Source organism: Phyllopteryx taeniolatus, chromosome 10 (assembly GCF_024500385.1).
Source record: "Phyllopteryx taeniolatus isolate TA_2022b chromosome 10, UOR_Ptae_1.2, whole genome shotgun sequence".
NCBI lineage: Eukaryota > Metazoa > Chordata > Actinopteri > Syngnathiformes > Syngnathidae > Phyllopteryx > Phyllopteryx taeniolatus.
In genome coordinates, this window is record NC_084511.1 from 18,570,429 (window position 1) to 18,590,542 (window position 20,114).

Consider the following 20,114-nt stretch of genomic DNA (forward strand, 5'->3'; position numbering starts at 1 on the left):
AATGTATGTCCACCGTTAAACTTTGGCTCTGGTCTCAGTGGGGATGCTTGGGCTAAACCCGTTGATTTATAGCTGCAGGTGTGGAGGCTTTGATAAGACCAGAACACAGCAGGAGGGTCTAATCCAAACTACTAAACTCCTCCATTGCTGAGCTACATGGTACCATGACGATGATCAAGCAAGATTTTTTCAAAGATGAATGTGTCACAAGAGGGTAATGTTACAGAAAGGTAGAAGATGAAGTTCTTACATCAAATGAACAATGATGTGGATAAAAAAACAAAAAGTCATAAAAATGTCCCTTTTGTTCCATTTTTGTAATCCAATATTAACACTACAGTCCAATATTTTGGGAAGCAGCAAATTATAACAAAATGTTGTCTGTTATGTTTCAGTTTGACTCCCTATTGTGCCAAACACAACCTGGAGCAAAAGGAACTAATGTGCCAGCTAGAGTAGTTCTTTTTCCACAGTGCCTTGTGAGACTTATCATTACAGCAGACCCATCAAACTTTATTTCCTGCCAGAGTGTGTTTTGTGTGCTGCTGATTTTGTTTCTGAAACAGCATTAATCTGGAGACAGTTCAGTGTCCAGATTAATTCCACAAGCGTAATTTTACAGTGCTTTCCTGTACAAAGCAAAGCGCTGAAGCCTAACAATAGTATTAGTGATTGTAACGGTGGTGTTTGTATTATGTTGGCCTGTACTGGAAACCTATTTTGTTATATGTACTATACTGTACAAACACACTAATTGTGTTTTTGGGCAGTGCCACATATAGACAAGGGATGATGCAGAGCATGTTTATTAATAATAAAAAGACGAATAATAATGTTCACTTTACCTATCATGAATACTAAACGTATTAAATATTAAGTTAATGAAAAAAAATTTGATCGAATGATCAAACATGCTAATATATGATGATAATTTGTGGGTTCAATTATTATTATATACAGTATTATATTACCATAATATTATCATATTAATATTAATTAAGGTATTTATATTAATATATTATTTATTATTATACAAGAATAATATATTATTGTAACACTTCGTCTGAGTTTGAACATTTGGTCATCGATCAATGTACAGTATTATACAACAAAAAAAATAAACCAATGCTGCCTCCTGTCAGTGACTGTAACTGTAATATACATTTATATACACACAAACACACACACATTCACACACACACATATATACACACACAAACACACACACATAGACACACATATATATATATATATATATATATATATATATATATATATATATATATATATACACAAATGCAGCCCTATGGGGGGCACAAGTCAGTGCAAACTGTAGGCCGGTCCCAAGCCCGGATAAATGCAGAGGGTTGCGTCAGGAAGGGCATCCGGCTTAAAACCTTGCCAAACAAATATGAGCGTTCATCCAAAGAATTCCATACCGGATCGGTCGTGGCCCGGGTTAACAACGTCCGCCACCGGCGCCGTCAACCTGCAGGGCGCTGTTGGAAATTCAGCTACTGTGGGTCGAAGTCGAAGTCGAAGTCGAAGTCAAAGAAGAAGAAGAAGAAGAGGTGGAAAGCGGGTTCTTCGGCAGAAAGAGAAGAGGAAAACACAGAGCCTAGAACTGAATGTGGGGACTTTGAATGTTGGGACTATGACAGGAAAATCTCGGGAGTTGGTTGACATGATGATTAGGAGAAAGGTTGATATATTGTGTGTCCAGGAGACCAGGTGGAAAGGCAGTAAGGCTAGAAGTTTAGGGGGAGGGTTTAAATTATTTTACCATGGTGTAGATGGGAAGAGAAATGGAGTCGGGGTTATTTTAAAAGAAGAGTTGGCTAAGAATGTCTTGGAGGTGAAAAGAGTATCAGATCGAGTGATGAGGCTGAAATTTGAAATTGAGGGTGTTATGTGTAATGTGATTAGTGGCTATGCCCCACAGGTAGGATGTGACCTAGAGGTGAAAGAGAAATTCTGGAAGGAGCTAGATGATGTAGTTCTGAGCATCCCAGACAGAGAGAGAGTCGTAATTGGTGCAGATTGTAATGGACATGTTGGTGAAGGTAATAAGGGTGATGAAGAAGTGATGGGTAAGTACGGTATCCAGGAAAGGAACTTGGAGGGACAGATGGTGGTAGACTTTGCAACAAGGATGCAAATGGCTGTAGTGAACACTTTTTTCCAGAAGAGGCACGAACATAGGGTGACCTACAAGAGCGGAGGTAGAAGCACACAGGTGGATTACATCTTGTGCAGACGATGTAATCTGAAGGAGGTTACCAACTGTAAGGTAGTGGTAGGGGAGAGTGTGGCTAGACAGCATAGGATGGTGGTGTGTAAGATGACTCTGGTGGTGGGGAGGAAAATTAGGAAGACAAAGGCAGAGAAGAGAACCATGTGGTGGAAGCTGAGACAGGACGAGTGTTGTGCAGCTTTTCGGGAAGAGGTAATACAGGCTCTCGGTGGACGGGAAGAGCTTCCAGAAGACTGGACCACTGCAGCCAAGGTGATCAGAGAAGCAGGCAGGAGAGTACTTGGTGTATCTTCTGGCAGGAAAGGAGAGAAGGAGACTTGGTGGTGGAACCTCACAGTACAGGAAATCATACAAGGAAAACGGTTAGCTAAGAAGAAGTGGGACACTGAGAGGACCGAAAAGAGGCGAAAGGAATACATTGAGATGCGACACAGGGCAAAGGTAGAGGTGGCAAAGGCAAAACAAGAGGCATATGATGACATGTATGGCAGGTTGGACACTAAAGAAGGAGAAAAGGATCTATACAGGCTGGCCAGACAGAGGGATAGAGATGGGAAGGATGTGCAGCAGGTTAGGGTGATTAAGGATAGAGATGGAAATATGTTGACTGGTGCCAGCAGTGTGCTAGGTAGATGGAAAGAATACTTCGAGGAGTTGATGAATGAGGAAAATGATAGTGAAGGGAGAGTAGAAGAGGCAAGTGTGGTGGACCAGGAAGTGGCAATGATTAGTAAGGGGGAAGTTAGAAAGGCATTAAAGAGAATGAAAAATGGAAAGGCAGTTGGTCCTGATGACATTCCTGTGGAGGTATGGAAGCATCTAGGAGAGGTGGCTGTGGAGTTTTTGACCAGCTTGTTCAATAGAATTCTAGTGCGTGAGAAGATGCCTGAGGAATGGAGGAAAAGTGTACTGGTGCCCATTTTTAAGAACAAAGGTGATGTGCAGAGCTGTGGCAACTATAGAGGAATAAAGTTGATGAGCCACACAATGAAGTTATGGGAAAGAGTAGTGGAGGCTAGACTCAGGACAGAAGTGAGTATTTGCGAGCAACAGTATGGTTTCATGCCTAGAAAGAGTACCACAGATGCATTATTTGCCTTGAGGATGTTGATGGAAAAGCACAGAGAAGGTCAGAAGGAGCTACATTGTGTCTTTGTAGATCTAGAGAAAGCCTATGACAGAGTACCCAGAGAGGAACTGTGGTACTGCATGCGGAAGTCTGGAGTGGCAGAGAAGTATGTTAGAATAATACAGGACATGTACGAGGGCAGCAGAACAGCGGTGAGGTGTGCTGTCGGTGTGACAGAAGAATTTAAGGTGGACGTGGGACTGCATCAGGGATCAGCCCTGAGCCCCTTCCTTTTTGCAGTGGTGATGGATAGGCTGACAGATGAGGTTAGACTGGAATCCCCGTGGACCATGATGTTTGCAGATGACATTGTGATCTGCAGTGAAAGCAGGGAGCAGCTGGAGGAACAGTTAGAAAGATGGAGGCATGCACTGGAAAGAAGAGGAATGAAGATTAGCCGAAGTAAAACAGAATATATGTGCATGAATGAGAGGGGTGGTGGGGGAAGAATGAGGCTACAGGGAGAAGAGATGGCAAGGGTAGAGGACTTTAAATACTTGGGGTCAACCGTCCAGAGCAATGGTGAGTGTGGTCAGGAAGTGAAGAAACGGGTCCAAGCAGGTTGGAACGGGTGGAGGAAGGTGTCAGGTGTGTTATGTGACAGAAGAGTCTCTGCTAGGATGAAGGGCAAAGTTTATAAAACAGTAGTGAGGCCAGCCATGATGTATGGATTAGAGACAGTGGCACTGAAGAGAAAACAGGAAGCAGAGCTGGAGGTGGCGGAAATGAAGATGTTGAGGTTCGCTCTCGGAGTGACCAGGTTGGATAAAATTAGAAATGAGCTCATCAGAGGGACAGCCAAGGTTCGATGTTTTGGAGACAAAGTTAGAGAGAGCAGACTTCAATGGTTTGGACACGTCCAGAGGAGAGAGAGTGAGTATATTGGTAGAAGGATGATGAGGATGGAGCTGCCAGGCAAGAGAGCTAGAGGAAGACCAAAGAGAAGGTTGATGGATGTCGTGAGGGAAGACATGATGGCAGTTGGTGTTCGAGAGGAGGATGCAGGAGATAGGCTCTCATGGAAAAGGATGACGCGCTGTGGCGACCCCTAACGGGACAAGCCGAAAGGAAAAGAAGAAGATATATATATACACACAAACACACACACATACACATATATAATATATATATATATATATACACCGGTATATATATATACCAGTGTATGAATCTCCGGGTGTGATTCCACATGTGTTGTTATTCTTTGCCTCAATGATTTTGGCTCAGTTTTTACACCAGATGCCTTTCATGATGCAACCCATGCACTTTTTATCTGGGCGGGAGCAGCAGTGGCTGGGTTTTTGGGCACTGACCGAGAAACTGAACGTGTGCCATCAAGATATGATTGCAGGTCATTTTTGACCCACTTATGGAAGTTAGAGGTAGTAATACTGTACAAAAACAAAAAATTTGATAAATGTTTGTAAGGTAAGTTAAAAATTCCAATGGCAGGATATTAAAAACATGTATTTTTAGGGATAGCAGGAATTTTTAATTATGACAATTTTTTATTACAAAGATATTGCAAGAAAATTAGCTCTCCAGGTCATTTTTGACTAACTTCCATGCAATCACTTGGTGTGTGTGTGTGTGTGTGTGTGCCAATATGCAATAGTGTTTGTCTCTACGTGAAGCCTAAATGCCAGGTTCTCAGACTTAATGGTCCCCATTACAAAATTATCGTCAGTGTTTTGTACCTTTCCACAGAAAATGCTAAGCACCAATTAAGTGTCTGTATGCCTAGATGGCCCATTTGGTTAGTTGTTGGTAATTATGGGTTTTCTCAGCAATCCTCCTCTCAAGTGCTTCTCCTTCTGATTGAATTCATCCAAAGTATTACAATCCATAAACCCTGTCATTGTCACCAAAATAAGGTGTCATTCTAAGCACATGCCCTTTTCATGATGACTCCAAAGTGAGCTACAACTACACATTTAAAAGATATAATGGCACACTCTTGGGCACACTTTTGTACGCAGGCTCAAGAGTACCCTTTTAATTATTATTATTATTTTACTTTATACTATTCCAATTAGGAAACACAGACCAAACATAAATATTGTCTAATGGTCGCAGTGTGTGAACTTTTGTCAAGGCTTGAACCAAATGATTCATTTTTACATTATTTCTTATGTATTGTCCTGGACTGAGAGATAATTATTGTGGTAACAAAATAAATATAGAAAACAAAACATATTCTTCATGACAGAAGAGTCATCACTGTTTTCTTTTTTGTGCTCCTCTTTGATGTCCTTTTATCTTGTTTGCATCATAATTTTAGTTGGACCAAAATGTCGTTTTTCAAGCTATTCTAGTTGGTCTTTTCCACCTGGCATTTGAGACGGTCGGATTTCTCAGTATTATGTGCCATGTAAATGAGCTTTGTTCTGATTGGATTACTCATCTTCCCTACTTTTAATATGGAAAACAGCTTGGGTCTGATTGGTCCATATCACGGCATCTGCTAGATAGATGTCACATCCTACAATGCCTAGTTCAGACTCAAATCCCTCGCATGAGTTTGATTGTGGGAGTTATTTATACACACGGAATGCACATTTAAATACAAGTATTTAAATGTGTAAATATTTATCTATAAGTATACATCTGTTGGGTTTTACAACAATACTATAACTATATTTGTGACTTTTTTTTAATAAAACTGTGGCGGACGATATAGCGAAGCTTTCATTCATTGTCGCCAGCGATGTTTGTTGTGGTCACTTCCAAAAAGAAAGAGAGAAAGCGCTCTGAGCCACCACGGCGACGCCCGTCCCCTTGCGGTTTAATATTACATTTCCAGAACCCATGAATAGACTTTACCAGGGAGGCTGGGGAGTGGGATTCCCTGTCATTCGAGCACACCCTGCGGGCTCTGTTCTTAAAAAGGGGGACCACCTCCCCAGTCTGCCAATCCATAGGCACTGTCCGCGATGTCCATGCGATGTTGCAGAGGTGTCATAACCAGGAAAGCCCCACAACATCCAGAGTCTTGAGGAACTGTCAGTGGAATTGAGTCTTCGAAGTATTCTCCCCACCGATTCACAACGTCTCGAGTCGAGGTCAGCAGCACCCTGTCCCCACTATGCACAGTGTTGATGGTGTACTGCTTCCCTTTCCTGAGATGCCGGATGGTGGACCAGAATTTCTTCAAAGCTGTCTGGAAATGATTCTCCCTTGCCTTACCGAACTCCTCCTACACCAAAGTTTTTGACTCAGTCACCACCACAGCTGCGTTCTGTTAGGCCAGCTGGTACCCATCAGCTGCCCACAGGCCAAAAAGGCTCGATTAGAATTTTTATAGCTTGACGGCATCCCTTCCCGCTGGTGTCCACCAATGATTTTGGGGATTGCCACACTTCATCACTGACCACCTACGACCACAACGCTGGTCGGCTACCTCAACAATGGAGGTGCAGAACATGGCCCAGTCAGACTCAGTGTCCCCCACTTCCCCCGAGACATGGGCAAAGTGCTGTGGGAAATGGGAGTTGAAACTCCTTCTGACATTGTCTGAACATTGTGTTCATTATAGATAATCTGTGACAAGCACAAAACTCCAATATTAGATCACCATTTGGGTTCTGATCGGGGGCCGTTTGTCACGAATGGAGAGGAGCTGGATCCAAGAGCAAGCGGAGGCAGATAAATTGTGATGAACAGTTTATTTAGGTAATGAAAGTGGTCCTGGGTGCGTTGGCAGGCAGTGGCATGGACAGGTGGCAGGCAGTGGAGACGACAGGCGGCTGGCTTGGATCAGGAACTCGAGGAAATACTGGGAAAGAGGAGATACACTGGAGTAAAAAAGCGGAACAAGGAACAGTGTGGCTTACGTAAGGTAAGTGGGCCGTGGTACCGCTGGAATAAGCTGCAATACTTTGCCGAGGATTTCCGGGATCAGGCAGGCTTATATGTCGGTGGTGATGAGGTCTGATTGGAGACACGTGCGCGGCTTGAGAGAGGTGCTGAAAGAGAGAGGGAAGGGGAGAGAGAGAGGCAAAGCGCCCTCAAGGCTCCAATAATGGTACGGCAGAGGAGTTCATGACACCGTTCCTCCCAATGATGCCCTTCCTGTCATGAATGGAACAGAGGATAGGACCCAAAAATGCACGACTCCAAAACAAATGGACAGTTTCCAAAAAGAGAGGTTTAATATACGGGCATAGGTCGGTATACAGGCAGGCAATCCAAGAAAGGCAACAGTATCCAAAAACATGAGGCAAAGAGGCGAGGTCGATAATCGGAACAGGGTCAAGTCTTACTGTGAGTCTGTGACGTGGAAACAAGGAATGCTGGAACGCGACGACACGGTACAACGAACTGGTGACGAGAGGGAATGAGACACGAGGTTAAATACAAGGGGTAATTAGGGTGAACGAGGCACAGGTGGTGAAGATGCTCACAGGAGCAGGTGTGTGTGAAACAGGGGGAAGACAAAAACCGGAACACACACCCATGACACTTCCAAGTCTCACTGTCATTGCCTCTCAGCATGGACAGCTCAAGAGGATAAGAGAGTCCAGTCACTCTTAGGAGGACTGGTCCAAGAGCCCAAGCTATGTGCGGAGGTAAGCCCGACTATATCGAGTCAGAAATTTTCAACTTCGCACACCCACTCGGGCTCCTTCCCTGCCAGAGAGGTGACATTCCACGTCCCGAGAGCCAGCTTCTGTAACTGGGGATCAAACTATCAAGGACCCTGCCTTCCACCGCCACCCAGTTCACTTTGCAGCTGACCCCATTGCCCCCTCCCACAGCGGGTGAGCCCATGGGAAGTGGGACTCACGCTGCCTTTTTAGGCTGTCCCTGGCCAGGCTACTTTGGTTTAGGCCCAGCCTCCAGGCACTCATCATCGAGCCCCAACTGCAAGGCTGGCTCCAGAGGGGGGCCCCAGTGAACCACTTCTGGGGGGCAAGGGAAAACACTGTACAAATATCGTCTTCATCATAGGGTATCTTTGAGCCGTACTTTGGACCCTCACCTAGGACCTTTTTGCCCCATAGGTGACCCTGCCAGGGACACAAAGCTCCAGACAACTTGGCACCTAAGATCATTGGGACACACAAACCCCTCCACCATGATAATTTAAGGTGATGGTTCAGGGAAGCAATGCAATATGAGTATAACATTATAACAATACAAATAACTTGCCATGTTCTATTATTTTAAAAGCTCAGCTCAGTTGACAGGCATCACATATTTACTTAGTTTTATGTTGACAATTTGTTTCGCCCCTTGTGGTTCTTATCACTATGATTTCAACAGCAGCCTGTCAAGGTCAATGATTCAAGCTATCTATGCTCACTTTGCATGTGAATGTCTTTCATGTGGGGACAAAGTTGTTTTGAAGCCTGGGAGATGGAGACATGGGTGGGGGTGGTTAAAGTCGATTGATTAGGAAGATTCCTTTGCTGATTAGAGCCATCACTCAGTGTCACAATTATCAGCCTCATCAGCTCATCTGGTGCAAATTTCGTTGCAACCTGGGACAGACTAACACCCACTGTGTGCATGTCTCCCCATGCTAACTCGCATACTCCCAATTACTCTACCTGATTGCATATATGCAAATGTGGGCAAAATTAAAAGACACCTGCAAGGGGACCCCACACTGAACAAGTTACGCATCCATGCACACGCATGTACGAGCACACATAAATGCATACACACACACACACACACACAGTACTTCATATTAATGGACTTGAGATTCTCGTACAACCAGTCAGCTCGCAACAAACAATATCATGCAATATAATCCAAAAAACGACAAGTTTCCAAAGCGGTAAACATCACAATCCTTGAGACCATTTTCACCCGACTACGTCACCGCACCCCTTCATCCATGAGACTTTCTGATATCACCACTCCCTCTCCTCTTGTCTTAGTTGCTTCTTCAGAGCTGCTTTTAGAAAGCAGCCTTCTGAGTAAAAGGTCACCACATGCATTATGTAATATTGCATTATGCTGCTAGCAGCTAGCAGTCTAGCTTTTATGAAAGTGTTTAATTGTGTCTTTGTCTTCTTTAAATGTGTCATCATATGACAACAGCGGGGAATGTATACAAGACTAACTATAGCCCAAACATGTTCTTACTTCTTGCCAGTGTATTGACAGTCTGCAGTCTTTCTTTAAAAAATAACTAACTAGTGTGTGTATGTAATATTTTTTTTCACTTTTCCTCAGATCACTGGAAACTATAAGGTTAGAACTATTGGTATTATTATTGATTGGATATACTGATCAAACCTTGGTACTCTACATGGGTACTATGTCTCCTCTTTGGAATAACTAGTTTTGAACTAAATTCAATACATTGTCTTGCTCTACAACCTGGAAATTGCTTTTATTTGCATTGCAGCAAATCTTTTCCCGATAGTGTTCTTATATTTACGGCTGCATATACAGTGCCATTAAAAAATATTGGCCACCTTCTAAAATTCTTATATTTTTGCATAGTTTTCCCACTTTATTGTTTAAGATATACAAATGTAAACATCAAACAAATACAACCCAAGTAAACATAAAATGCTGTTTTTTGAAATAGTGATTTTATTTATTAAGGGAAACAAACTATTTAAAGTTACCTTACCGTCTGTGAAAACGTAATGGTCCCCCTGTGGCTAACTGTGGCTAATCATATTTTTTGGTTAATTTTCACTGACCAAGCCTGATTACCTCAATACCTGTTAAATCAAGGAATCACAGAACCTGTTTGACAAAATTAAGTCTGCTAAAAGATCTCAAAAAGCTGCAACAGAATGCCACGATCCAAAGAAATTCAAGGACAGACTAGAAGTATAGCAATTGACATCTACCAGTCTGGAAAGGGTTACAAAGCCATTTTTATAGCTTTAGGATTCCAGTAAACCTCGATGAGAGCCGTTATCCACAAATGGAGAAAACATGTAACAGTGGTGAACCTTCCCAGGAATGAGCGGCCTACAAAGATTATCCAAAGAGCACAGCGACAACTCATCCAGGAGGTCACAAAGGAACCCAGGACGACATGTAAAGAACTGCAGGGCTTCCTTGCCTCCGTTAAGATCAGTGTTCATGACTCAATAATAGAAGTAAGAGACTGGACAAAAATGGCATCCATGGCAGAGTTCCAAGGCCAAAACCACTGCTGACTGAATTCTGCTCGGATTTATTTTTATTTTTTCCTAAGCGACCAGAACAACAATTCAGAGGTAGCAGTCCATTCATCTTGAATAGAGACTCAACCAATCATCACCGGTCATCATGAGGCCGGCCTGGCTGATCTTGGTGGACTTTTTTTTTTTCTCCCCCTAAGATATCGACCCACAATTTAGAGGTGGCAGCCCATTGGTTCATCTTAGATATCAACTAAACCAATCATTATTGTATGATAGTGATAGCGGTCCCACCCCTCCAGGTGTTTTCTAGTTTACTTGAGTGTGTAGAGGTGTTTGATAAATGAGTGGAAAAATGGAGAGAAAAAAAATAACAAAAGGGGGACGGTGCAGAGAAGTTGTGTGTGTCTGTAGATGGGCTTAGCAGGAGGAGATGGCTTTTGAAACCTAGGGACAGTGTGAGTGCCAAAGTGTTATACAGCCACCACCGGCAAGCTGGTCATAAAGTTTGGATAATACAGTACCGAGTCTTATAAGATGATGGTGGTAATGTTAGCTGCCCTCCATTACATCTTGAGCAATGGCAATTGATTTGTGTTACCAATTAATATTGATACAAAGCAACCACCATTGCTCATGACATGTAATATTGCACACTTCCCAAAATCAGGCAGCTATGGTAATTTAATTATGCATATGAGATAGCCAATGGTCATAGCTGAGTGTTGGATGAGGAGCGAGTGTGGCTACGTCATGGCATTTTAGTTATTTAGGTTAGCCTAAAGGTGTTTTGAAAAGTTTCATTGAATTTGCTGTAACCCTCTATCCTGCGGTTCAACCTGTTAACAAAAGCACCCAAACAAATAACCCAAATCAATAAGTAAATGTGGCGGCACGGTGGCCGACTGGTTAGCGCTTCTGCCTCACAGTTCTAGGGTTCAATCCCCGGCCCTGCCTGTGTGAAGTTTGCATGTTCTCCCCGTGCCTGCGTGGGTTTTCTCCGGGCACTCCGGTTTCCTCCCACATCCCAAAAACATGCATTGTAGGTTAATTGACAACTCAAAATTGCTCATAGTTGTGAATGTGAGTGTGAATGGTTGTTTGTTTGTATGTGCTTTGGGATTGGCTGGCAAGCAGTTCTAGGTGTACCCCGTCTCCTGCCCGATGATAGCTGGGATAGGCTCCAGCACACCCGCGACCCTAGTGAGGAGAAGTGGCTCAGAAAATGGATGGATGGATGGATGGATGGAATAAGTAAATACTTTATAATTTAAACATTACTTAAGTTAGGGCAGTTTATTCATGCATCAGTGCTATCATGCTGCCTGTGTCCAGAATAGAGAAAAGCAATATTTATTTAGCCCACATTGAATATAAGAAAGGCAATGTCAAATTCTTTAAAGATGTAGTTGCTTTGCACTAATTCATGAAGCAGGCCTGTTTTTAGCCCGATACAAATGCATGTTATAGGTTTTTAAAGGAGGGAGCACCTTTGAACCAAAAAATATCGAATTGAGCTACTAGATCAGGGAAATTCAGAAAATGTATATTAGAGATGACTTCAATAAAAAAGGATAGAAGACAGGTGTCAAACAGATCCATGTCGCACCTCTCTGTCGTAGGATTGAAAGGCTTTGTGAACGATTTTTCCAGTCAAGTGAGCCATTCACCAAATGAGTAAACAAACAGTATACACTTCACCATGATAATTAGAGTTGGGTTTTGAATAATCATAAAACACGTTCATCTGTGGAAAACATACATAAAATACTAATTGGTTGTGCTCTGCTAATTATGAGGGGCTGGTCTCAGCCAAAAATGTCAGGGCCGATTTTTTTTTTGTCCCACTCCAGACCTGCCAGCAAGTCTACTTCTGAATGGCTTAAAAAAAAAAAAAAAAAAAAAAAAAAAGAAGAAGGTTTTGGAGTGGCCGAGTCAAAGTCCAGACTTCGATCTGATTCAAATGCTGTGGCATGACCTTAAAATGACCTTTCATGCTCGAAAACCCTCCACTGTTGCTGTATTAAAACAATCCTGCAGAAGGAAGAGTGGGCCAAAATACCACCACAGAGATGTGAACGAGTTAAAAAATGCTTGATTTCAATTGTTCCCACTGAGGGTGGCCCAACCAGTTATTAGGTTTAGGGGTTATTAGATTTTTCACACAGGGCCTGGTAGATTTGAATACTTTTTTTCCCTTAATAAATAAAACTACCATTTAAAAACTGCATATTATGTTTACTTGGATTATCTTTGTCTGATATTTACATTTGTTTGATTATATTGAACTTTAAAGTGGAGAAACTATGCAAAAAAGAAGAAGTAGAAGAATTTTAGAATACTTTTTCATGGCAACTCATCTTCACTCTTGCTTTCTTTTGCTCGCCTCCTTTCTTCATCCAAATAGACCCTTCTACTTTATATCCCTCCATGAACTATCTAACCTCAGTTGTGCCCCAGGACACCAGTCTTTTTTAGTCTTATCCAGCCTTTCGGCCTAAAGAGAATAGTTGATCAGTTCTGCTAAGTGACCTTTGAAGATGGCCTTCAATCTCCAGGTTTGGCAGGGGTATGCAGAGTTTAGTGAGATTTACTGGGGTCACCCACAGGAGTGTAGATATTCCTCCCCTACGAAGTTTTTTCAAGCCCACTGAGGTGATGCGAGAAAGGATTATTTTATGCAACATAGGCACTTGGAGCTTGAAGAGATGAGAAGTATACAAAAATACAATTATTGCAAGACGAAAGCAGGAAAGAAGAGAAGTACCTGCTTATTACAATGTGCCATCCAAACTTTCATCTAAAACTAAAATGTCACTCAGTGGCGTGACAACTCTTTGCCAATGGATGCACACAACAGATTTTTTCACTGCTGCCCCACTTGGCCTCGATTTTAGCGGACTAAAACAGTTTTGAGATCTTTTTTTTTTCAGGCAACATTTGTGGGGTCTTTCTTGGCACTTGCACAGTGATCCTACATATCACAATTGTGGGAGGTAATAAAGTCAGTTGCAATCTGTTAATTCTTTCATTTTTTTGGCATTCATCTATCCATCCATGTAGAGGTACACCTTCACCCTGTAAAATTTTTAAATACAGTACACGAGATGGTGTATACTTATTGTAGATGGGTTAAAGAAAACAATCACTGGAAGATTTATAGTTTTACTTTGGGTGTATAGGCATTTAGCAGTTGTAGTTAACTTGAGTTTTGGGGAAAATTGTATGTCTGTTATTGGTACTATAAGTAATGTGTGTGTGCGTGCATGCGTGTGTGTGTGTGTCTTCATCCATGCACGATATATGATGTTAAGACAGTGTGCATAAGTGTACGCATACCTGTATGTGTGCATGTTCCACCCTTTATTCAGGTTACTGATTGAAGCTAATGAGGTCGGTTATTGCATCTGTGCTCCCATACATCTTTGTCCAATCACATTCACTGTCTCCCATTTCAAAGCCATCTTTCTGCTGCAATTTCTCTCTGTAATGAAAGTTTCTCTACCCATCAGTGACTGAAAATGATTCTGATATTAATAAGGGCCCATTTTTAATAAAATTACATTCTATCAGAGATGAGATTAAATTAGCAACCAGCAAGGTGTGCAGAAATAAAGCTAATGGCATTGGATGACAGCATCCGTCAATATCAGGGGCCGTTACCCTTTGTGTGTGAGTGTGCGTGTGTGTGTAAGAGATTGATTGGAGTAGGCCATGAGAATTTACCTAAATCATCTGTTGATTGACGTATGAGGGGCCATTAGGGACATTATTCAGGATTAGCTCTCACATTGACCATTCAAATGCTTTCACACACACACAAACTACTGAAAGGCTCTCATAAACACAACTCAAACACTCATATGCACAAGTCTTGCTCTCATAAAGACTACTCAAACACTCTCATTAACACAACACAAACACTCTTATACGCCCAAGTCTTGCTCTCATAAAGACTACTCAAACACTCTCATTAACACAACTCAAACACTCTTATATGCACGAGTCTTGCTCTCATAAAGACTACTCAAACACTCATTAACACTACTTGAACGCACTCGATTGATCTACGTTCCTACCCTCACCTATGATCACGACCTGTGAAAGAACAAGATCCCGGATACAAGCGGCCGAAAAGAGTTTCCTCCGCAGGGTGTCCGGGCTCTCCCTTAGAGATAGGGTGAGAAGCTTGGTCATCCAGGAGGATCTCAGAGTAGAGCCGCTGCTCCTCCACATCGAGAGGAACCAGATGAGGTGGCTGGGGCATCTGATTCGGATGCCTCCCGGATGCCTCCCTAGTGAGGTGTTCCGGCCACGTCCCACCGAGAGGAGACCCCGGGGACGACCCAGGACACGCTGGAAAGACTACATCCTTCGGCTGGCCTGGGAACGCCTCGGGATCACCCCAGAAGAGTTGGATGAAGTGGGTGGGTAGAGGGAAGTCTGGGCGTCCTTGCTAAAGCAACTGCCGTCGCGAGCCGACCTCGGATAAGCAGTAGAAAATGGATGGATGGATGGATGAAAACTCTCATACGCACGAGTCTTGCTCTTAAAAATACTACTCAAACACTCTCATTAACACTACTCAAACACTCTCATAAGCACAAGTCTTGCTCTCATAAAGACTACTCAAACACTACTGAAACACTCTCATAAGCATGAGTCTTGCTATCATAAAGACTACGCAAACACTCATTAACACTACCCAAACACTCTCATACGCACAAGTCTTGCTCTCATGAAGACTATTCAAACACTCTCGTACATGCGAGTTTTGCTCTCATAAAGACTACTCAAACACTTTAATGTCAAATCTATTCACATACCATCCTCAAATCCATTCATAAAATATACTCAGATCCTTTCACATTTCCATCTCAAATGCTTGCATACATGCTTTTGAAAAAAAATACAAATCTTGGGAGATTTATTTTAAGCGAGATAGGTAGATCAATTGATTAACCAGACGCGGATGCTGCTGAATAAATCTGCCTTTCGGGCTAAAGCGCAGTGGACATGCGTTTACTCCTGGATTCAAGACAGAGTTTCAACATCGCTGCATCTGAAACGTATACTGTTCGTTGCAGGCAGGATGGCCGTATAGTCGCATTTAAGTTCCCCTGCGCCGGTGTACCTAATGAGGTGGCCTAAGGGAATGAAGGAATTTAATTGTCGTAGTGAAACCCGTGTCCTACATATGAACTCCAGACTACACACACTCAGAGTAAAATATTTCATGACTTTTTTAATATAGGTACATTTCAATAAATTAGAACATAGTTAAAAAGTTTTTCCTCAATACTCAGAATCAGAATCATCTTTATTTGCCAAATATGTCCAAAAAATACACAAGGAATTTGTCTCCGGTAATTGGAGGCGTTCTAGTACGACAACAGTCAGTCAATTGACATAGAACACTTTTGAGACATAATGATATTGACAAAAAAAAAAAAAAAAAAACAGTCACTAAGAAATAAAGGGTTGCTAATTATCTGGTAATGCCGGTACATTATTATTATTTTTTTTTTTTTTACAATTGTGCAAAAAGATGCAGAGTCCTCTAGCACTTAGAGCAGTTCGAATGACTAATATTGCCATAGTCTGGTGCAATGACCATTGTGCAAAGGGCGCCGATACTTCAAGCGAGTAGTGTCATAATCTGGGACAATGTTGATTGTGCAAATGTTGCAGATACTCCTCAGTCAGAGTGCAAATGGAGCAGATGCTATTCTGGCATGAGTGGCCAGTATTGGTCAACAACAGATATGCAAATAGTGCAGCATGGCAAGACTACTACAGTGAGTGCACGAGTAATATATAATTGGCCCGACAGAAATGTGACAACAAACTCAAGACAAAACAATTGCCAGCATGTTGCAATGAAAGGTTAGGTGTTTAAGTAGTTGATTGCAAGAGGGTAGAAGCTGTTGGAATGTCTGCTAGTTCTAGTTTGCATTGATCGGGAGCGCCTACCTGAGGGAAGGAGCTGAGTGATAGAGTTAATCATATAGTGATTAAACACTGAAGTACTTTTCAGAGGGAAAATTCCAGCCTAATTTGTAAATTAGAAATCACTTTATTTCTTGAACTAATTCACTATTTTGTTTGACGTTACATTTTAGTTTCTCAATATGGGGATTTTTTTAATTTGCTATGTGCTATAATCATCAAAATTATACATATTTAAAATGTGAAATACTTCACTCTTGAGTGTGTGCAGTGTGCAGTGCATCTCTATAATTTCACTTTTTGAATTGAACTACCTAATAAAAGATTTCCACTATTCACGTGAGCATAATCGACGTGTGATTGAGAAATATTGATATAAACTCGTGAAACCCAGTGACGTGTGCGAGAATATGATTGATGTTCTCGCATGAACGCATTTGAGTAGTGTTAATGAGAGTGTTTGAGTAGTCTTTATGAGAGCAAGACTCGTGCTTAAGAAAGTGTTTGAGTTGTGTTAATGATAGTGTTTGAGTAGTCTTTATGAGAGCAAGACTCATGCATATGATAGTGTTTGAGTAGTCTTATGAGAGCAAGACTCATGTGAATGAGAGTGTTTGAGTTGTGTTTATGAGAGCCTTTTAGTAGTTTGTGTGTGTGTGAAAGCATTTGAATAGTAAGTGTGAGAGCTAATCCTCAATAATGTCCCTAACGGCCCCTCATACGTCAGTCAACAGATGATTTAGGTAAATTCTCATGGCCCACTCCAATCAATCTCTTACACACACACACACACACGCACACTCACACACAAACACACCAACACACACACACACAAACACACCTACACACACACACATTCACACACACTCACACAGATATACACACACACACACATGTACACACGCATACAGTATGTGCATGCACCCAAGCACGTTTCAAACCTGACTTGCCTTAGCGTTCTACAACCTGTGATGCAGCTAGTAGGATAATGTGTATATTGGAGCAAGCCATTTGGCTTCTTTTAAATCCTTTTGGCACATTTGTCACATTTGAAAAGTACACTGTGACTGTATTCTCTGGTTTTATTCTAAGTGGTGCGGTTATTCTATGGCTGACCTGTGGGGTTATGTTTCACTGAAAAGCTCAGGATTGCCACCGTTGGTGCCAGTACACACATTATCCCCATACACCATATCTCTGTAAAACAAACATCCACACAGTGAGACCATTATATTGCACACATCCAATTCAATGAAATGTGTTAAAGGCATTTGTGCAGACACAATCATTCACAGATGAAGCTGATTTTTGAGTCTACAGATTTTCCCAAGGTGGGAACAATCTGCAGGCTATATGGTTGATAAGAAATATTTTGTGTTACATAAATACAGAGATTAACTGACATCTCCACAATACGTAGTAGTTTATTCTACTATACAAATGTCATTTAAGATATAGTTCCAAAGGTGTCTGCATAAAGGTTGTGAATGTGACGATCGATTTCTCAACTGATTCTTTTCATTTGCAATTTTTGAAATCTTCACACTTTTCTCTCATTGCCTTTCTCAGAGAGCAACTACACTCACATCAGCCCTCTTTTTGTCTTCCCTTGTGTGCAATGGTCCAGGTGTATGTCTTCACGGGAGCTCATCACAGCTGTAATGAATGATCGCCACTCATCTGTCTTCATCCGCATCCAACGGTGAGCACCTGCTATTATGTGCATGTGTGTCTGTGTGTCTGTCTGTGTGCATTTGTCGAAAATATTACAAATGCACAATAGCCAATGGGGCCGATTTATATAGAAAAAATACTCCTAGTGGGTTGATGCCATCTTTGTTCAACCTCTAGGTGCATTCTGTGATGTGTAGTTTATAGTGACTGTAATCTGTAAAGTGGCTGACGCTGGAGATAGTGTTGGATTAGAGCCAATGAATGCAAACTCCAAAATGAGTAACCAGCAACAATTAGAATAATGAATGATGATGAGGACTCCCGATGCATAGAAATACCTTTGATTAAAAAGCAAGAGATCCAAGTGATAGCTCAGCAGGGATTGGCTTAGGAAATGATGGTTGGATGAGAACAAATGACATCACATTGTAAATATTTTAATAGTGTGGGAATATCTAAAGCCTGGATTGATTTATAATGAGGCATTCCCACCAGGGAGAAAGAGGATCTGTCTTATTTACCTTTTGTGTAGGATTTGTATATTTGCTCACAATATCTCATTATTATAAATAAGGGATGCACAGTATAAAAGGGATTCTATGCAAGTCTGAAAGATTGTTTGTGAATGCTGAGATACTGTCACCAAATATTGCTTGTTTTATAACAGCAGTTCCCAAGTGCTATGCAAAGATTTAAGGCTAGAAGGCTAGTGCCATGAAATTACATTCGAAGTCAGGTTGTCCACTCATGAAATCAGGACAAATCCAGACCTCCCCATATCAGAAGACATTCTAGGTTAGGGATCTTCAGATTTGTAGAGGTTCGGATACAAAGAATTTCTCAGGGAAAAGGTCCGGACCTGAATGTTTTGATTTGCGGAGTCGACCCATCTATCCATTTTCTGTTGCGGGTGTGCCGGAGGTCTATCTCAGCTGACTTTGGAAGAACTCTGACTCACACACTGAAACTCTGTCTTTGTGCTTTACAAATTCAATTATCACAACTGAATAAAAGATGAAACTAAAACCTTTTGACTATGGTGAACATAAGACATCAGATCCTGAAAATAACATAGACCCTTTCAACCACTTTGACAACAACACTAACAATACAGATTGTGAATACTGCATGGATAAAGAGCTTATTACAAATTTAAACCTTGAACATTCATTATCAATCACACATTTGAACATTAGAAGCCTCGATAAAAATATAAATTCAAAGAATATTTTGATAAATTTAACAAATTTCATACAATAGCAATTTTAGAAACCTGGCTTGATAATGACAAAGAATGTGAAATGAGATTGGATGGATACAAACTAGTTACAAAGAACAGGGAAAATAGAAAAGGGTTGCTATACAGCGGGTACGGAAAGTATTCATTTTTTCACTTTGTTATATTGCAGCCATTGGCCATTTTTCTGATTAATGTACACACAGCATCCCATATTGACAGAAAATAACAAATTGTTGAATCTTTGCAGATTAAATTAAAAAAGAAAAACTGAAATATCACACAGCCATAAGTATTCAGACCCTTTGCTATGACACTCATATATTTAGTTCGGGTGCTGTCCATTTTTTCTGATCATCCTTGAGATGGTTCTACACCTTCATTGGAGTCCAGCTGTGTTTGATTATGATCATTAGACTTGATTAGGAAAGGCACACACCTGTCTATATAAGACCTTACCGCTCACAGTGCATATCAGAGCAAATGAGAATAATGAGGTCAAAGGAACTGCCTGAAGAGCTCAGAGACAGAATTGTGGCAAGGCACAGATCTGGCCAAGGTTACAAAAAATAACTGCTGCACTTAAGCTTCCTAAGAGCACAGTGGCCACCATAATCCTTAAATGGAAGACGTTTGGGACGACTCGAACCCTTCCTGGAGCTGGCCGTCCGGCCAAACTGAGCAATCGGGGAAGAAGAGCCTTGGTGAGAGAGGTAAAGAAGAACCCAAAGATCACTGTCGTTGAGCTCCAGAGATGCAGTCGGGAGATGGAAG

General features: G+C 41.6%; 1 protein-coding gene across 1 annotated transcript in view; it reads left to right on the forward strand.

The window, feature by feature from the left end:
• Positions 1 to 1,639: 1,639 nt before the first annotated feature.
• LOC133485222 (uncharacterized) overlaps positions 1,640 to 20,114 on the forward strand; it is a gene marked incomplete at its 5' end in the record, with an annotated part of 115,799 nt that continues 97,324 nt past the window's right edge. Inside the window, 2 exons of the mRNA XM_061788639.1 lie at positions 1,640 to 3,290; positions 3,420 to 4,395. Coding sequence (XP_061644623.1) covers positions 1,640 to 3,290; positions 3,420 to 4,395 — 2,627 coding nt within the window. The remainder of the gene's footprint in view (positions 3,291 to 3,419; positions 4,396 to 20,114) is intronic.